The 17,535-nt window shown below is 41.7% G+C and overlaps 1 protein-coding gene across 2 annotated transcripts in view; it reads left to right on the top strand.

Moving 5' to 3' along the window:
- Positions 1 to 17,535, top strand: part of STX2 (syntaxin 2) — a 92,008-nt gene that overhangs the window by 10,811 nt on the left and 63,662 nt on the right. For both annotated transcript variants that reach the window (XM_063454345.1, XM_063454344.1), the window contains exon 2: positions 12,871 to 12,948. In XM_063454345.1, the coding sequence (XP_063310415.1) occupies positions 12,871 to 12,948 (78 nt within the window). The remainder of the gene's footprint in view (positions 1 to 12,870; positions 12,949 to 17,535) is intronic.

Raw genomic sequence — 17,535 nt, 5'->3', positions numbered from 1 at the left:
CTCGGGTTTTTTCTTTTTCGTCGGGTTTTTTTTTTGCGCTCGGGTTTTTTATTTTATTTTTAGTTCGACGGCTATGATGGTTTTTTATTTGGCCTTTTTTGGGGCTGAAAAATGAAGATTTTAGAAAAAAGAAGACGTCGAATGGTAAGTTTAATTTTACTTTACAGGTTAGCAATTTTATTCCCCCCTCACTATTTTTTAGGGTGAGGGGGGTAGGTAGGGGCATTTTTTATTTGGGTGGGGGGTGGGTGACTAGGGGCTTGGGCACCCCTAGTCACCTTGATGGGGGGGGGGGGGGAAATTTACTTAGTGCCCCCACCCGCCGCCCAGGGGTGGGGGCGGGGGGGGGCAGTAGGTCTCCCCCCCCTTATTACTATGATGTCCCCCACCCGCCGCCCAGGGGTGGGGGCCGGGGGGGGGGGGGGGACAGTAGGTCTCCCCCCCCCCTCTTATTACTATGATGGCCCCCACCCGCCGCCCAGGGGTGGGGGCCGGGGGGGACAGTAGGTCCCCCCCCCCCCCTTATTACTATTATGGCCCCCACCCGCCGGCTAGGGGTGGGGGCCGGGGGGGAGGACAGTAGGTCTCTCCCCCCCCCCCCCCCCTACTACTATTATGGCCTCCACCCGCCGCCCAGGGGTGGGGGCCTGGGGGGGGAGGACAGTAGGTCCCCCCCCCCCCTATTACTATTATGGCCCCCACCCGCCGGCCAGGGGTGGGGGCCGGGGGGGAGGACAGTAGGTTCCCCCCCCCCTGCTACTATTATAGCCCCCACCCGCCGCCCAGGGGGGGGGAGGACAGTAGGTCCCCCCCCTCTTATTACCATTATGGCCCCCACCCGCCGCCCAGGGGTGGGGGCCGTGGGGGAGGACAGTAGGTTCCCCCCTTTATTACTATTATGGCCCCCACCCGCCGGCCAGGGGTGGGGGCCGGGGGGGAGGACAGTAGGTCCCCCCCCCTACTACTATTATGGCCCCCACCTGCCGCCCAGGGGTGGGGGCCGGGGGGGAGGACAGTAGGTCCCCCCCCCCCTCATTATCTTTATGGCCACCACCCACCGCTCAGGGGTGGGGGGGGGGGGGCAATAGGTCTCCCTCCCTTATTTTACTTTACGGCCCCCACCCGTCATTTAGGGGTGGGGGGCAATATTTTTTTTTTTTTTTTTTCTACAGTGAGCAGCCACAGGCTGCTCACTGCTTACTAGACATGCCCCTACTCGCGGTATAGCGAGTAGGGGCATATTATTTACCAAGTCATTTTTACTTGGTGTTAGTAAATTTGGCTTAAAGACCAATTTAGGTCTTTCAGCCTTTTAGTAGATAGCTCCCTGATACCGTGGGAATTAGGGAGTTATCTACTAAGCGGCTGCAAGATGCAGCCACAGCAATGAATAGGATCGGAGTTTCATTCATTTGAATGAAATTCCGATCCGAACAAAGTACCGAATTGCATCCTAACACCAATGGAGAAACAGTGCTCATTCTGTTAGGATGCAATTCGGCAGTTTTGCCGGCGTTCTGTCTAAGTGACAGGACTTTCGGCAATACTGACAGGAAGCATTGTGGGAACAGGGAGGAAAGCTAGGGATCATGGGAAAATTGCTCTGACCAGCGGAAATGAAGCACACTTTGCTCCTCCGCTGGTCAGAGCTGGTCAAGCGGAGGAATCCTCCATAAGACAGAGTCCCTACTTTGTCTTATGATTTTAAAGAAAACTAAAGAAGAATGGAATAAAAGAATAACAGATCCCGAGAGAGGGGGAGAAGAGGAAGAGATTGAGGAAAGGTAAGTTCGGCATGACAGTGCCGCTTTAAAACTTTCCACACATAGTGTAACCAAGGCTCCCACTGTGTGGCTGACAATCCATAAGTTGACACGTTTCATGTGAGCAGCACTTTCTCAAGACCCCATGGTCTTATGTTCGTGGGGGTGTCACCCACTTAGTCATCTGAGATACAAATATTAAGCATCCAATTTAAGCAGCGCTTATGCTAAAGTATAACAATACCTTATGACTGTCTTAAAAAAAAAAAAAATCCTAAAAAAAATGATGAAATTAAAAGTTTACCAACACAAAGGTTCTGTCTTTTCAAACATATTCCTTTCATCGCAGCACTTCTTGTGATGTTTTATTCGGGCCACGAGGCCTTGCATATCTTTGTTGCTTTGCTTGAGTTTTGCATGCATACCTGCTTTACCTATAGGTAGATGAACTTCATTAAAATATTCCCAAACCGGGTCTCTTTTGTGGCCTGGTGCCATTTTACTCCTCAAGGGAGTGAACAAAGAACTTCAAGCTATGTGCACAAAGATCCCAAGGTTGGTAAGCTGCCTGGTACAGCGGTATTTCGCTTCAAACAATCTTTAAAACTTGCACTTAAAGGACCACTCTAGGCACCCAGACCACTTCAGCTTAATGAAGTGGTCTGGGTGCCAGGTCCAGCTAGCTTTTACCCTTTTTTTTTTTTATAAACATAGCAGTTTCAGAGAAACTGCTATGTTTATACTGAGGGTTAAGCCAGCCTCCAGAGCCTCTAGTGGCTGTCTCATTGACAGCCGCTAGAGGCGCTTGCGTGCTTCTCACTGTGAAAATCACAGTGAGAGCACGCAAGCGTCCATAGGAAAGCATTATGAATGCTTTCCTATGCGACCGGCTGAATGCGAGCGCGGCTCCTGCCGCGCATGCGCATTCAGCCGATGGCGTCGCGAGGAAGAAGAAGAGGAGGAGGAGGAGGTAAGCTCCCCGCCCAGCGCTGGAGAAAGAGGTAAGTTTAACCCCTTCCTCCCCCCAGAGCCCGGCGGGAGTGGGTCCCTGAGGGTGGGGGCACCCTCAGGGCACTCTAGTGCCAGGAAAACGAGTATGTTTTCCTGGCACTAGAGTGGTCCTTTCAGGTAATTTATTGTTTGTTAATAGATTTGCGGAACAACAATGGGATTAAGGTATTTTCCTGAACTTTGTTCATTTTATATAATTTTTTTCTGTGACAAAAGTGCATTTTATCTTAGTTTGAATTAATTGAATTAGTTTACCAAAAAAGTAAATACTGCATGAATATACAGCCCCATACTACATAACTAAACTCTATGTTAATGTTTTCAACTTTTAGAGATTTACCGCTCAACTTGTATTTAACGCTGTCTGGGTAATTTTATTTAGCCCTTTTAAACTGCCCTTTTAAAAATAAATTCTTTATACTTATACTTGGAAGTACTATAGAGATAAAAGCACAGTGGGGCAGAGCCAATTTAGCTTCTCTATTCATATTTGTGTCTCATTGGGTGAGATGTACAGCATACTTTCTAATTTGGAAGATGTTTTGAGAACAAAGCAGACATGGTTAAGGGGATGGGGTTATGATGTAGAAAAAGGAGTAAAGAGAATACTGCATGAATACAAAACCAATCAAGTGCACTTACCTTGCGTTTATATTTTTAAAGAGACACTCTAGGCACCATAACCAGTTCAGTGTGATGGAGCATCCTAGTGCCATCCCACTGATCAATGTTGAATTTTTTTTTAACATTGAGAGTCCCTGGCATCCCAAAGTACAATACCTCTCCGTATTTTAGGCTTATACTTCCATTATCCCAAGCAGTGATAGACTGAGAGTGTCAGCTGACTGTTTTGAGCTCATCCGTGCCACTCATCACTGTTATGGAATGGTATGGCAGAGTTACATTTCACCTTGGCCATATCTCCAACATGTGGAGTACAGTTCCCTTCAGTGAAGAAATTTTTCTATTATTGAGACTAAAATGCATCGTGCAAATAATGGTTGACTTGGTAACAAGAAACCTCCTGGCACCCAAAAGAGACTACTGTTGGTTCCACAGACTGTTTTGTCCTGTTAATGCATAGTTGATGAACTCTAGCAGCAGTGTGTTATATGAAACTTGTATGAAACAATCTTATTAATACAAAGAAATATGCTGATGTGCCAGCAATAATAATATAAAAAAAAAACTCAATATGAAGCAATGTATTAAAAAAAAAATAATAAATACTAAATCATTTAAATACTGAAACTGCACTAAATCATTTAAATACTGAAACTACACTTGCAACGTACAGTCCTTGGATATAAGTGTGTTTTGGTTGTGGTTTTTTTTCTTTTCTTTTTTTTTTTTCTTCTTTTTAGTACTATCAATTTATTCTGTATTTAAAAAAAAAAAAAAAAAGCTTAACTCAAAATATTAAAGGATATGTGTCATTCCCTCCGCCTCCCTTCAACTTATGCAGGCCTCCCAACAGTCGCAATTTCTGGATCCTGTCCCGCATTGGTTCCCTGGATTCACGCATCTGTGGACACCACGGATGTTGGTGTATCCAGGCAGCACATCATTAAATGCACTTTTGCTGTGAAGTTGGCATTAGGACCATGCCTCACGTGCTTCAGCAGAGTGACCTGCATGGTCCTGGGGACTGGCCACGCAGCCTGTCAGAGTGGTCCTGCCCATTATGGACATCTCTATTTACCTTGCTGCGCGACTGGCGATGCCCCTCATACATTATGAGTGTAATTATATATAATTAGATTATTTTATTAATTGTATATTGGGGGACCGGTCTGCCAAAATTTCTCAAAGAAGACTCCTCTATTTACAGCAAAGTTGCGTGGTCCAAATCGATATGAAATGTGCTTTATGATGAATCCATAATACAAAAATAGGAATTGCACCTCAGTGTGACAAACAACCCCTCACCTCCTCACATGTCTCGTTTTTAATGTCCACACATGTGTGTTTTTATTGCAGTAAAATCTAACCTATCACATTCACATTTTAAAAATACAATGCAGAGCTTGGGAAATAAAATTTCTTAATTTCTCACACTTTAGATTTTATTCATAATTAATTGTTTCATATATAAATATTTATTGTGAATCGAATGCCATATTTCCCTGAAAATAAAACCGAAAAAAAGTGTGTGTGTGTATAAAATAAATGTGGGCGCACATTATATAAAAGGTAAATTATGACTGAACAGACTTAGCTCAAATTCAACATTTTGTTTTTTTAACTTGGACAATTGCCTCCATGCTTAACCCCTTAAGGACCAAACTTCTGGAATAAAAGGGATTCATGACATGTCACACATGTCATGTGTCCTTAAGGGGTTAAAGGGACACTATTGGCACCCAAACCACTTCATCTCATTGAAGTGGTCTGGGTACAGTGTCCCTGTCCCACTTAGTCCTGCAATGTAAAACATTGCAGTTTTTGGGACTAGTCTACCAGACCGCCAGAGGTGTTTCCTGGAGCTTGACTCAAAGGCCCAATGCTTGCTCTTCGCACATGCGTAGTAAGTCCCCCCCCCCCCTCCATCGAAGGAGGTGGTGTGCGCGTAAATCCAGTAAGTGTTTAAAGGTTGTTTTGTTTTTTTGTTTAACACTTTTTATGTACCAAGGAACAATTTTGGATATTTCTGTGGGCAGAAGGTTTGGTACAGGGGCACGCAGAGGATCTGGTGGGTACGAGGAGGCACGCAGAGGTGGCAGTGGCGCAAACAAATACACAAAGAGGGGGTGTGTGGCACACACACACATAAGGGGGCGGGTGGCAGTTAGCCAGCCAGCCATAGTAAATAAGGTGACCAGAGCCAACTTGGGCTGAGTATGTTATACTACTATATTGTATGAGACATACAGATCATACCTGTATGCTGCGCTTGCGGTATCGGGTCAAAACCATTGATTCCACATCAATTCTGGGGACGTGGCCTCAACTTAAGTGAAGAAATAGAACACCGTCTCAACCAAAATAATGCATGTCTGAAAAGTGTCACCAACATGAAAAGTTTGGAAAGCTCTGACTTAGTGGGCAGCTTCTATTTAACCATCTACAGAATGGAATCAGCTGGAAGTTTTTTTTCTTTTGTTTTATTTATGTATTTTTTTTTTTTTCGTATTTTATTATTAATTTGAATTTTTATTACTGCTTCACGCCCAGAAAAAACCTTTTTTGCTTACAGGATTATTCACTGAGCGATGAATTATTGGGCATTCAAAGTACATTTTAAATGTAAAGCCAAAGTAGTTGAATTGGAACCATTGCTCTCTTCAAGAAGTTTTCCTGTTTGACTTTTTTTTTTTTTTTTTTATTTCAAAATCACTTTGAATTTCTAGCATTCCTCCTGAATAACCCTATTACAGTGAAATGCTTTGTGATAGTAGAAGCAGTAGTACAATTTCCCTCCCTGTTGTTTAGGTGCCCCTGTGGCTTCCTGGGAATTTTGGTTTCTAGTTTCCTCATATAGGAGACACAAGATTGTGTTTTTTTTTTTTGTTTTTTTTGTTTTTGTTTACCTGTTCAGCTTGTAAGGAGGGGCAACCATCCACTGTTTGTACTGCTGCTTTCAATATGTAAAAAACAATAAAAAATATTTGAGATTTTTTTTTTTCCACCTTTATTGTCCAATCACTAAACTAAAACTTTATACCCAGAAGTATTTTCCTTCCAGTCATGGTTTCCGTCTTGATTGCAGGCAAGAGATTTAGCATGCACAGACACAGCTCACATCTGTATTTCCCAATGAGTTATTTAGACATGCCTTAGAGATATGCATTCCATTAAGTAAGCATGGGTTTACTTTTTTCTTTCTTCCTTGTGAGCATTCTAATGTCCTAAAATCACAATCCTGGCTAGTATGGATCCATATATTTTAGTGGTTTGCAATGTTTTGTTGCAGTTACATGGATTGACTTACAAATTCAAATTTTCAGAACACTGTCCCAATTTGAAAGCATATGCTTATTTAACAGATTACTCCAATCATTTTGGAGGCTGTTGAGACTTTTCCAGTGTAAAATGCCCTCATGGGCACAATGTAGAAGGTCCCCCTCCAAAAAAAAAATTGGTTTTACTCAGCTGGAATTAAGCAGCGGGCAAAGCTCATGATGCTGACTTCTACACCCCCTTCCAATTTCACAGGGGCCGAGAGCAAATAGACATCTGTGATTAGTCTGTTTTGACAGCTCACAGCGCATGCACTCACTTCGGGACGGATAGTAGAGTGAGGCTTTCTTTTAATTTATAATGTGCTGAAGTTGTCATGGTGGCTGGAGTAACACTTTAAGGCAAGCATGTCAAGCCCGCGGGCTGCATGTGGCCCACATCCACCGCCGCGTGTTACCATGGCGGCGCTCCGATACAGTGCTGTCCTCACAGAGTCAGACACACACGGCTCCACACACACACTCTCACACACAAATACACAGCACCCTTCACACACACACACACACACACGGCACCCTTCTCACAAACACGCACACAAAAAGTAGAATAGAAAAAAAGGTAAAAGAGAAAAAAATCTTTTTTTTTTAATTCTTTATTTTTGAGTGCAGTTTTAGATATACATTTCAGCATTTTCACATAGCTTTATAGATAAAGTAACAATATGTCGTTTAGCGTCATCGCAGAATACTGCACTTTTTTGTTTTTAGTATACGATTAATATCAAATTACAAACAGGCATATTGGCAAACAAAATATTCAAAATTAACATATTCAGTCCTAGCTGGAATTGCGTGTCTAGCTGTATGTACTTGCGAGTCATGTGAGTGAGTGATAATTGAAGGTAAAGATTGAGATGTACATGAACGAGCTTTGCGTTTGTAATGTAGGTTAAGTGAATGGCAGGATGTTAGTGAGTAGTGTACTGTTTTTCTGTGTGACGTGTAGAACTATGCTGGGGTTTATGTGTCTGTAGTGTGGAGTGTAGTCAGTAGAATGGCCTGCGTTCAGAAAAAGTATGTTAATGCTTATGAGCAGGAGTAACAACTGCCTTGTTTGAGATGGAGACAGCGGGTTGCTGTGGCGGCAGCTGCAGCCTATGGAGATGCGTGAGTGTCGGAGCTTATTGTATGCTGTTGGTTATGTGTGCTAGTGCTTCGGGTGTTGTATCTTGGCCCAGAAGCTTTCGAATAGTCGGTTTAGCCTTTCCGACAGTGGGATCAGACAGGCTTCAGATGTTGAGGCCCACGTGGCTGCCGCCATGTTGGCTGTCGCTGGCCCTGCGGCGTCGGTGAGCCTATGTCGGTACCTTTGTCTAGGGCTACATGCTGTGGTCCCCGGGATATCCCTCACCAGCAAGGGGGGGGGGGGGGAGGGGGAGGAGGAGGGGGGAGGAGGAGAAGGAGAAGTTGTGTTCCAGGAAGACCTCTTGCTGTTTGGGCTGCAGACGGCTGGGAGATCAGCCGTCTCCCCTGTACCTTCTGGGTAGGCTGCAAGTAGGCCTCAGGTCTCTCTCCCGGTCGTGGCCACCTGTTTTGCTCAGGGTCTCGATGTATCCCTTGCTCCATGCTGAATGAACCCTTGTAGCTTGGGTTGGCAAGCAGTCTCTGTGTGGAGAATTGGGTCGTTGTGCCCGGAGCTCGTCCACAGTGCGACCGCTCTGTTCAGCGTTCAGGCTCCGCCCCAAAAAGAGAAATTTAAGTACTTATATAAACGCACTTGCGCTATAAAACGTGTTATTGTGGCACTGGTGGGCGGTAAGGAAATTTTACAATCAACAAAGATACAAAAGTGGGCGGTAGGTATTAAAAGGTTGACTATCCCTGATCTATATTATGAAGACATGAATGAAACTGTTTGTTTAGCATCTGGCAGAAGCTACTACCACAATCAGCTTGTTAGTTTTTCTATTCATGCTTTGTTCATGAATCGACCTCCAGCTGTGGTTGCAGCAACAAAATCCTTCAGTTTTAATTGATACTTTCACAAAGTTTGCCTGCTGTGCTGACCTTTATCAAACCAGTTCACTTATAGCCAGGGGGAAGCTTAGATTCTTTTGTGGTGTATTTTAGAGAGGGGTAAGCTAATAGCCACTCCTGTTGTAACAATCAGACAGAAGAAAAACAGGGATGGGTACCTGCATCCACCATAATCTGTGGAAGGAATGTAGGTTGTTTCATGTGTCCCATGATTGGTTAATTGAAAAGTATACAGGCCAAACGTTGGAGTATAGGTATGGTAAGGAAATGTTTCTTCCTAAATCTTGCAAACTTTCCGTGCTCTTAATAGATAACTAACTGTAATAGGGTACATGTTTGGGTGGGGGATATTTTAGAAAAGGCAGTGGCTTGAAAGCGCTAGAGTAGAGTCTACCTTGAAATCATTCTTAACTGTAAAGGAGGTTTATTCAATTACGTTGCAAAACAGATTATGAACTTGAGGTATAATGGCTACACACAATTTGATTAATAGGTATCTGCCATTGAAATATGTTATGAATTAATTGGATATTGATGAAAATTGCCAGATTTTACTATTAACATGATGGAAGGACACGGAGCATCATATTAAGCTTTTTTTTTTTTTTTTGCAGCTGAGAGAATTGTATATAATTAACAAACATAAAAAATAACCCTAACAAGGCTTGACCATAATATTACAGTAGCCAATGAGTACATACCACAACACAAACGTAACAATTTCCAGTGATGATGGACAACTTTATGAAGAAAATATGTGAATTCAGGTCAGGATCAACCAGAGAAAAAAGGTCTATGCACAGCAGAAATGAGACCTCAAGCTGAAACAAAAGAAGAAATTTGTGGTAAAATAGGAATACAGATGTGGATCAAATGTATAAGTCAAAATACATAAAATCGCCATAATACAAAATGTAATAATAAATGGGAGGAGGTGAAGAACATTAAAGCAAGATGGGTTAATATTCTCCTCTATGTCATAAAATCATGACTTTGCGTCATTTAAAAGGGACACTACAGCCACAAAAAAAACTTAAGCTCAATTAAATTTACCGACCTAACTTAACTTATTGTGGGAGGAAGTGACTAGGGGCTTGGGGGCCCCCTAGCCACTTTGTGGTCCCCACCTGCCACTCATGGGGGGCAGGACCAGGGGGAACATTAGGTACTGTAATGTTATGGTTTAGACCTTGTTTGAATTATCATGTTGTTTTATTCCCTCTTTTTTTTTTTTTTTTTTTTTTAAATTATTTTTTTTGCACTGATAGACATGCATTAAAGTGACACATGTGGATTACAGCATGTTTAGAAAACAAAATGGAAAATGAATACAATTGCAAGAAAGACAAGCTGTGTCATTATTACAGTAGAAATCATACATATAATGAGCGACAATTATTTGTGATGTCATCAGGATTTTTCTGGGTTTTCTAATCTATATTAACTATTTACAGTGGCAGCGATTCGGGGATCTGTCTGCGTTAGCTAGTTATGGTTGACAACCGTAGGCTTGAAGAAAGGTGTTTACACTGTCACCAGTGAGTACGGTGCGTCCTTCGTTGCGGAACAATCACACCAGTTCTTGTATGGAGTTTACTAGCTTAGGACATTTAGCAGTATCTATTTGTTTGTGTTGGCTGGATTCCTGCCAGTCCCCTCCTCCTGCCGGGGTGCAAGTCTAGAGCGCTTGCGAGAAGAAAGGACAGGAAGAAAGACTGAATATCAGAAAGAGAAAAGTGAAGAATAGGTATATGGTCTCTTAGTTTGCTAGATCCAGGATCGCATCGATCTTCCGTCAGAGTCCCCTAAGTGTCGCATTGTACCCTAAGGACCTACATTCAATTGGTTGGCATATGGGGCCTACAGATCTCGAGTGCAATTTGCGACAGGTGTAACTTGTATTAGCGTGCGGTCGCTGCCTGTCGTGGGGCCACTGCCTTTCCCCCTATACCATGTGTTTTAGTCTTATCTGATACCTCAGGCCTATGTAGCTGTATAGTGTCAGAATTTAGCTAGGCAGTTAGAGATAGGAAGATGACAGTGTTGCATAAAGGGGTAAGAAAGATGGATCCGGTGATACCAGGAGAAAAAGAAAGAGGGGGGGGGGGGGGCGCCGAGGAGTATTGTCCGGTTAATCCCTTGAACCATGGTCTCCAGAACTGCTAAATGATTGAACCCCAGGGGCTATCTTCCCAGGGGGCCCATATTTTCTGGAACCTTTTTTGGGTGCCCCTGACTCTTGCTGTCAGATCGTCCATCAGGTGTACTTCCCTGATTCTGTTGATGACCCCCGCAATCGGTGGAATAGTTGGTTTAATCCAGTCCGCTGTCACTGCCCTCCTGGCTGCTAGAGTTATGTTATGCAGGAGTTTTTGTTCGTTTTCTAGTCCACCCATCTATTGTCCTGCTGAGTAGGTATACCCACGGGTCTAGGGGGGGTGCCCTGGTCAGTACCTGGGTCAGGAGGTCTTTAATTTGTTGCCAAAAACTGTTTTATTCCCTCTTATATACAAATCTTTCTTTGCTGCTGAGGATATAAAAGAAAGATAAACACATGAGCATTTGTGTCTAATAATACAATTGTGGATTGTTGGGTTAGGTTTTTTATTTTAATGTCCAGTTTGATTTTGATCCCGCTGTATTGTACAGCAATATATTTGAAAAAATTGTATCATCACCAAACAAGTTTATAACAAGTTCACGATGGCCAGAGTTCTACTTCTTTCATTTGCCGTCAGCTTGGTATTCTGTCTGTATTTTGTGGGATATTTTAGTGGTAGTGCAAAGTTCAATAATATAGTAGTCTGTCTGATCACAAGTAAATCACCATAGCTTTTATAATGAAATAAACAGGCTCGGTATTTGAGATGGAAGTGTGAGGGGTTGTGTGCTACCAAAGGAAACCAGCTCATTCAAAATTTCAGTAGTCGTTTGGTCTATCTTTTGTAAAGGGCACCCATTAGAATGGACTATGGATTTTTAAAGATTGAAATTTAAAGGATCACTGTAGGGTCAGGAACACAAAAATGTATTCCTGACCCTCTAGTGAAAACCCACCATTTAGGTGGCTTGCCCGCCCTGCCTTAGCCGCTCAGAATGGGTTAAAACTCACCTTATTTTCAGCTCTCCACGGGCCTGCCGGCAGTGGCCCCGCCCCCTTGGTGACATCAAAATTGCTTATTTTTTTTATCCAATTCTTTCCCACAGGGAAAGCATTGGATTGGCTAAAATCAGCAAGGACAGGGCCAAACTCTGTTTTGGCCAATCAGCACCTCCTCATAGAGATGCATCTCTATGAGGAAAAATCTGCGTCTCCATGCAGAGTGTGAGGGCACTGAACGGCAGGGCTGCTTACTGTGCAGCCCTGAGCCAGGAAGCCCCTCCAGTGGCCATCTGAGGAGTGGCCACTTGAAGGTGTCCCTAGGGGCAATGTAAACACTGCCTTTTCTATGAAAAGGCAGTGTTTACATGAAAAAGCCTGAAGGGAGCTATTATATTCACCAGAACAACTACATTAAGCCGTAGTTGTTCTGGTTGCTATAGTGTACCTTTAAAAGCCTGGCGTCTCCAGTTTAATTCTTGTGGTGGTCTTTGTTCTGGAAGTTAAAATGTTTGTTTATTGAAGTGCCATGTCAAACTGTGTATTGAATATTATCAGTGACCTGGTAATTTGTAATATTGATACAATATTTTGTGTGTGTGTGTGTGTGTGTGTGTGTATGTGTATGTATATTTTATATTTTTGTTCCTGGTCCGACAAGACAAAGCTAGGACAAGCATTAAAAATGAATAGGAGAACATTTTTTTCTTTCCCTCTTCTTTGTATGTATGTTTTCTCTGTGCTCCCTGCCAGGTGCAAAGGACAGAGCTTATAACAATGATTAACAGGGAGCCAAGTGCCCAGTTGAAGGATAACGAGGTGTAATTTATAGATTACATTTTATTTTTCACACCTCACAATTATGTATTTGTTAAATACAGATATTCGTCAAAGAAATATTGAAAATCCTGCAAAGTGACATTTCCCCTTTAATTGATTCATCTATGTGTTTTCCAGTGATATTTGCAAAGCTCTGTACCTGCAGTCAATACCACAAAGGCCCATCATTTGAGCTGTGAATATATCAATATGTAATCATTTTGATTGTTTCTCATTTTAGGCAAAAGGAAATGAAGATTATGGAGAAACTGTGGTTGTTATGCAGAATGAGAATTTTATGGATGATTTTTTCCTTCAGGTAAGAATACTTGCTGCTTAGAAAATGAAGTCTATGGGGGGGAATAATAATAATAATTTTTTTTTTTGTTTTATATATATTTCATGACATGCATGTATTACCTGAAACCAGAGGGCTGCACTCACCTGTACATGCATAAACGGAGGGGTTGCTGCTGGGAGGCAATTTATACAATTACTCAAGATCAGTGCACTCACTTATCCACAAAACAGCAATTATGTGTTAAAAAAAACACATAATCCAGGCAAAAATAATGAGGGTTTGGTTACATTATATGATCATACATTGCATAAGCCTGCCACAACATCAGTGTACCCCATCTTTGGCTGGTCCTAACCTTGACAGCTTAATGTCTGCTCTTATGAGATTAACCCCATAAGAGCAGACATTAGGCTGTTAGCGTAGGACCTGCCAAAAATGGGGTACATTGATGTTGTGGCAGGCTTACACAATGCATGATCATATCATGTAGCTAGACCCCCATTATTTTTTCCTAGATTATGTGTTTAAAAAAAAAAAAAAAAAAAAAATTCTGTCAGCATTGGAGTTGCTGTTTAGTGGAGTGAGCTGGATCTTGTGTAATGTATGTATTACCTAGTTTGTACTTAGAGGTGTATTGTAGACCCCATAACCATTGCATTTAATTGTTGTTGCTACGGTGCTCTGTGTATCCCTTTTGAGGGTGGAACAGTGGACTTTGTCATAACATTCGATGAAGCCGTTTGTGTTGTATCTATGTGCATGCTCAGCCGCAATTAGCGTCCTTTATCTAAAATGTTAAGTAAGATTAGAGAATCTGTGCTGTGGCTTCCATGGTTTCAATTTTGGTCTTTGCTGGGCAGTCAATTTACCCTTGCTGGGCAGTACAACACTCTCAAACTGTTCAAACTGTGGTAAGCCAGTTCTCTTTCTTGTCTTAAAATAGTTTTACACTCTCCAGCTGCATAATTTGCAATAATACAGCTGCACTATTGTATAACTATTTTATTCTGAGGATATGCACAGCATGGTATTCTGCATTTTAGCTTTCTGTTAGGGAGCATCAGGATTGTAATAAATGTCAGAACTCCATAAGGTATTTTTTTGTTTTTTAGTTAATTTACATGGTTTCACTACAGCATGGATTGTTTCTGAAAGTTATATTTGATTGCCCTTTTTAGTTTTCCAGAGAGAGAGAGAAAGACGGTGAAATAAATATTTGATCCCTATCGATCAGCAAGATTTGTGGCTCCCAGGTGTCTTTTATACAGGTAACAAGCTGAGATTAGGAACACTCTCTTGCTCCTAATCTTAGCTTGTTACCTTTATAAAAGACACCTGTCCACAGAAGCAATCAATCATATTCCAAACTCTCTCCACCATGGCCAAGACCAAAGAGCTGTCCAAGTACGTCAGGGAGAAGATTTTAGACCTACACAAGGCTGGAATTGGCTACAAGACCATCGCCAAGCAGCTTGGTGAGAATTTGACAGTTGGTGCGATTATTCGCAAATGAAAGAAAAGCAAAATAACCCTCTGCCTGGTGCTCTATGCAAGATTTTACCTTGTGGAGTTTCAATGATCATGAGAACAGTGAGGAATCAGCCTAGAACTACACGGGAGGATCTTGTTAATGACCTCAAGGCACCTGTGACCATAGTCGCCAAGAAAACAATTGGTAACACACTATGCTAAAAAGTACTGAAATCCTGCAGCGCCCGCAAGGTCCCCCTGCTTAAGAAAGCACATGTACAGGCCTGTCTGAAGTTTGCCAGTGAACATCTAAATGATTCAGAGGAGAGCTGGGTGAAAGTGTTGTGGTCAGATGAGACCAAAATTGATCTCTTTGGCATCAACTCAACTCTGTGTTTGAAGGAGGAGGAATGCTGCCTATAACCCCAAGAGCACCATCCCCTCTGTCAAACATGGAGGTAGAAACATTATCCTTTGGGGGTGTTTTTCTGCTAAGGGGTCAGGACAAACTACACAACATCAAAAAGACTATGGATTGGGCCAGGTACCTTTAAATCTTGGGCGAGAATCTCCTTCCCTTAGCCAGGGCATTGAAAACGGGTGAATGGGTATTACAGCATTACAATGACCCAAATCACACAGCCAAAGAAACAAAGGAGTGTCTCAAGAAGAAGCACATTAAGGTCCTGGAGAGGCCTAACCAGTCACTAGACCTAATCCTATAGAAAATCTGTGGCGGGAGCTGAAGGTTCGAGTTGCCAAACGTCGGCCTTGAAAGCTTAATGACTTGGAGAGGATCTGCAAAGAGGAGTTGGGACACAATCCCACCTGAGATGTGCAAACCTGGTGGCCAACTACAAGAAACGCTTGATCTCTGTGATTGCCAACAAGGGTTTGGCCACCAAGTACTAAGTCGAAGGGGTCAAATACTTATTTCACTCACTGACCTGCAAATCAATTTATAATTTTTCTGACATTGTTTTTTCTGGAATTTTTTTATTTTTGTTATTCTGTCTCTCACTGTAAAAATACACCTACCATTAAAATTATAGACTAACTTCTCTGATAGTGAGCAAACTTTCAAAATCAGCAGGGGGATCACTCTCCCCCCCCCCCCCCCCTCACTGTACGTTCATACGTACATAAACCCCAATAGTTATACTATTTATGGTTTTTGGGGATCGCACTATAAATGTAATTAAGTGGAAACTAACTGTATTCTATGTATAGAACATATAGGCAAACTTTTTTTTATTATCATTCATACATAAAATACATGGTATGAAACTTATAAAAAAAAAATTGGGCGGAGAGGGAGAGGGAGTCAGATCCTGATGCTGCTCTTCGTAGGAGATATCTTTGATACTCCTCTGATTTAGTAGAAATAGCCCAAAAAATGCAAAAAGGAAATGAGACCACTATTTTGAATTATCTTTTATTTAAAATTTGACAATTAAAACATTGAAAACCTATATCCATAAAGTATACAATAATATATTCATAAGCTGAAAAGTATGGGATGAGAAATTCACCCAGACTTTAACAGACTTACAAGGTTAGATGTAACTTGGTGCTGCACGATAATTCCTTTATCTGTAAGTCCTTGTTGCTTAAAGTGTATATTTATAATTTCAATCCTGTATATGTGAATATTACGGAATCCTTCCAGTAGTAGTGAGCAGAGCATCTGATATGTTAAGTACATGTTTAATGCTTCCAGTTTTCCTCCTTTGGCGTCTCTCTGGTTTACAAGTTCTGAAACCGGTGGACTGCAGTACAGGTGCTCCAAAATTACACAAGGAATGCAGTGTTCGATCACTCCTACGTGTTTCATGAGCCTTACGCTCAGTACCTCAGGGACTGTAGATGAACACTGAACTGGAGTGGCTCTTTATATATGAGTGTCCCTGTAAGATGATCTTTTGAATTTCTCAAATAGGTAGAAAGCATTATAATAGATATTTTCGTATAGGTATATAGCCATAATATTTAATGGAATAGAAATATAAATAAAACAAGAAAATACATGAAAAGTACTCATTATATTAGGTATATTACTCCAGCCTGTATATTTTTTATTTTATTGCCCATATATAAACTGAAAAATATAAATAGCATGTTTTCTAGAGATACAGTGGGACCTCGGTTTACGAATTTAATGCGTTCTCCGGGACGTTTCGTATTGCGAAAAATTCGTAAACCGAAACACGGTTTCCCATAGGAATGCATTGAAAACCAATTAATGCGTTCCGGAGGTGAGAAAAAAGTCAAATAAAGTATTTTATCTGTTCAAAACTCTTTATAAAGTGCACTTTAAAGGCATAAATACTGTACAGGGACATGATTAATCAAGCAATAACATTTCAAACATCCAACTTTATGTTTTAAAACATCACACATCAACACACAGTAAAAGGCATGCAAACAACTAAGCTCAGCTCCCTACCTTTCCACTTCTTGAGATGCACCAAAAAGGCTCCAAAACTTGCTGCAAATTGCTCCAAAAGGCTCCAAAACTTGCTGCAAAGTGCTCAAAAAGGCTCCACAACTTGCTGCAAATGGCTCCAAAAGGCTCCACAAGGCTCCACAACTTGCTGCAAATGGCTCCAAAAGGCTCCACAACTTGCTGCAAGTGGCTTCAAAAGGCTCCACAACTTGCTGAAAATGGCTCCAAAAGGCTCCACAACTTGCTTCAAATGGCTCCAAAATCTCTCCAACACCTCCACACTACACACTCACGTGCTACCCACACTTCAGTATGCAGGGGGTGGAGCTATAAACTGGGACACTTGTTTCGTATTGCGAAAAAAATACGTAAACCGAGGCATTTTTTGAAATGAATATTTATACGTAAACCGAATTTTTCGTTTACCGAGGCATTCGTTAACCGAGGTTCCACTGTACTTCTAAATGTATCCATTCTATGTAAACTCTGAATGATACTCTGTACATATTTAAAAGTGTTATATTAGAGTATCATCCTTATGGTGACATTGGAGTGCAAAGTTAGCACTTTCAAAATGGAATTGAAATACTTAGCTGATACTCTGTAAAAATTCAGATTAATAGTAGTGTAAGAAGGGGAGGAACCAAAAAAATAAAATTTTATTTATATATATATATATATATATAAAA

The sequence above is a fragment of the Pelobates fuscus genome, chromosome 5 (assembly GCF_036172605.1).
Source record: "Pelobates fuscus isolate aPelFus1 chromosome 5, aPelFus1.pri, whole genome shotgun sequence".
NCBI classification, from domain to species: Eukaryota; Metazoa; Chordata; class Amphibia; order Anura; family Pelobatidae; genus Pelobates; species Pelobates fuscus.
This window is presented reverse-complemented; position numbering and strand designations above follow the sequence as displayed.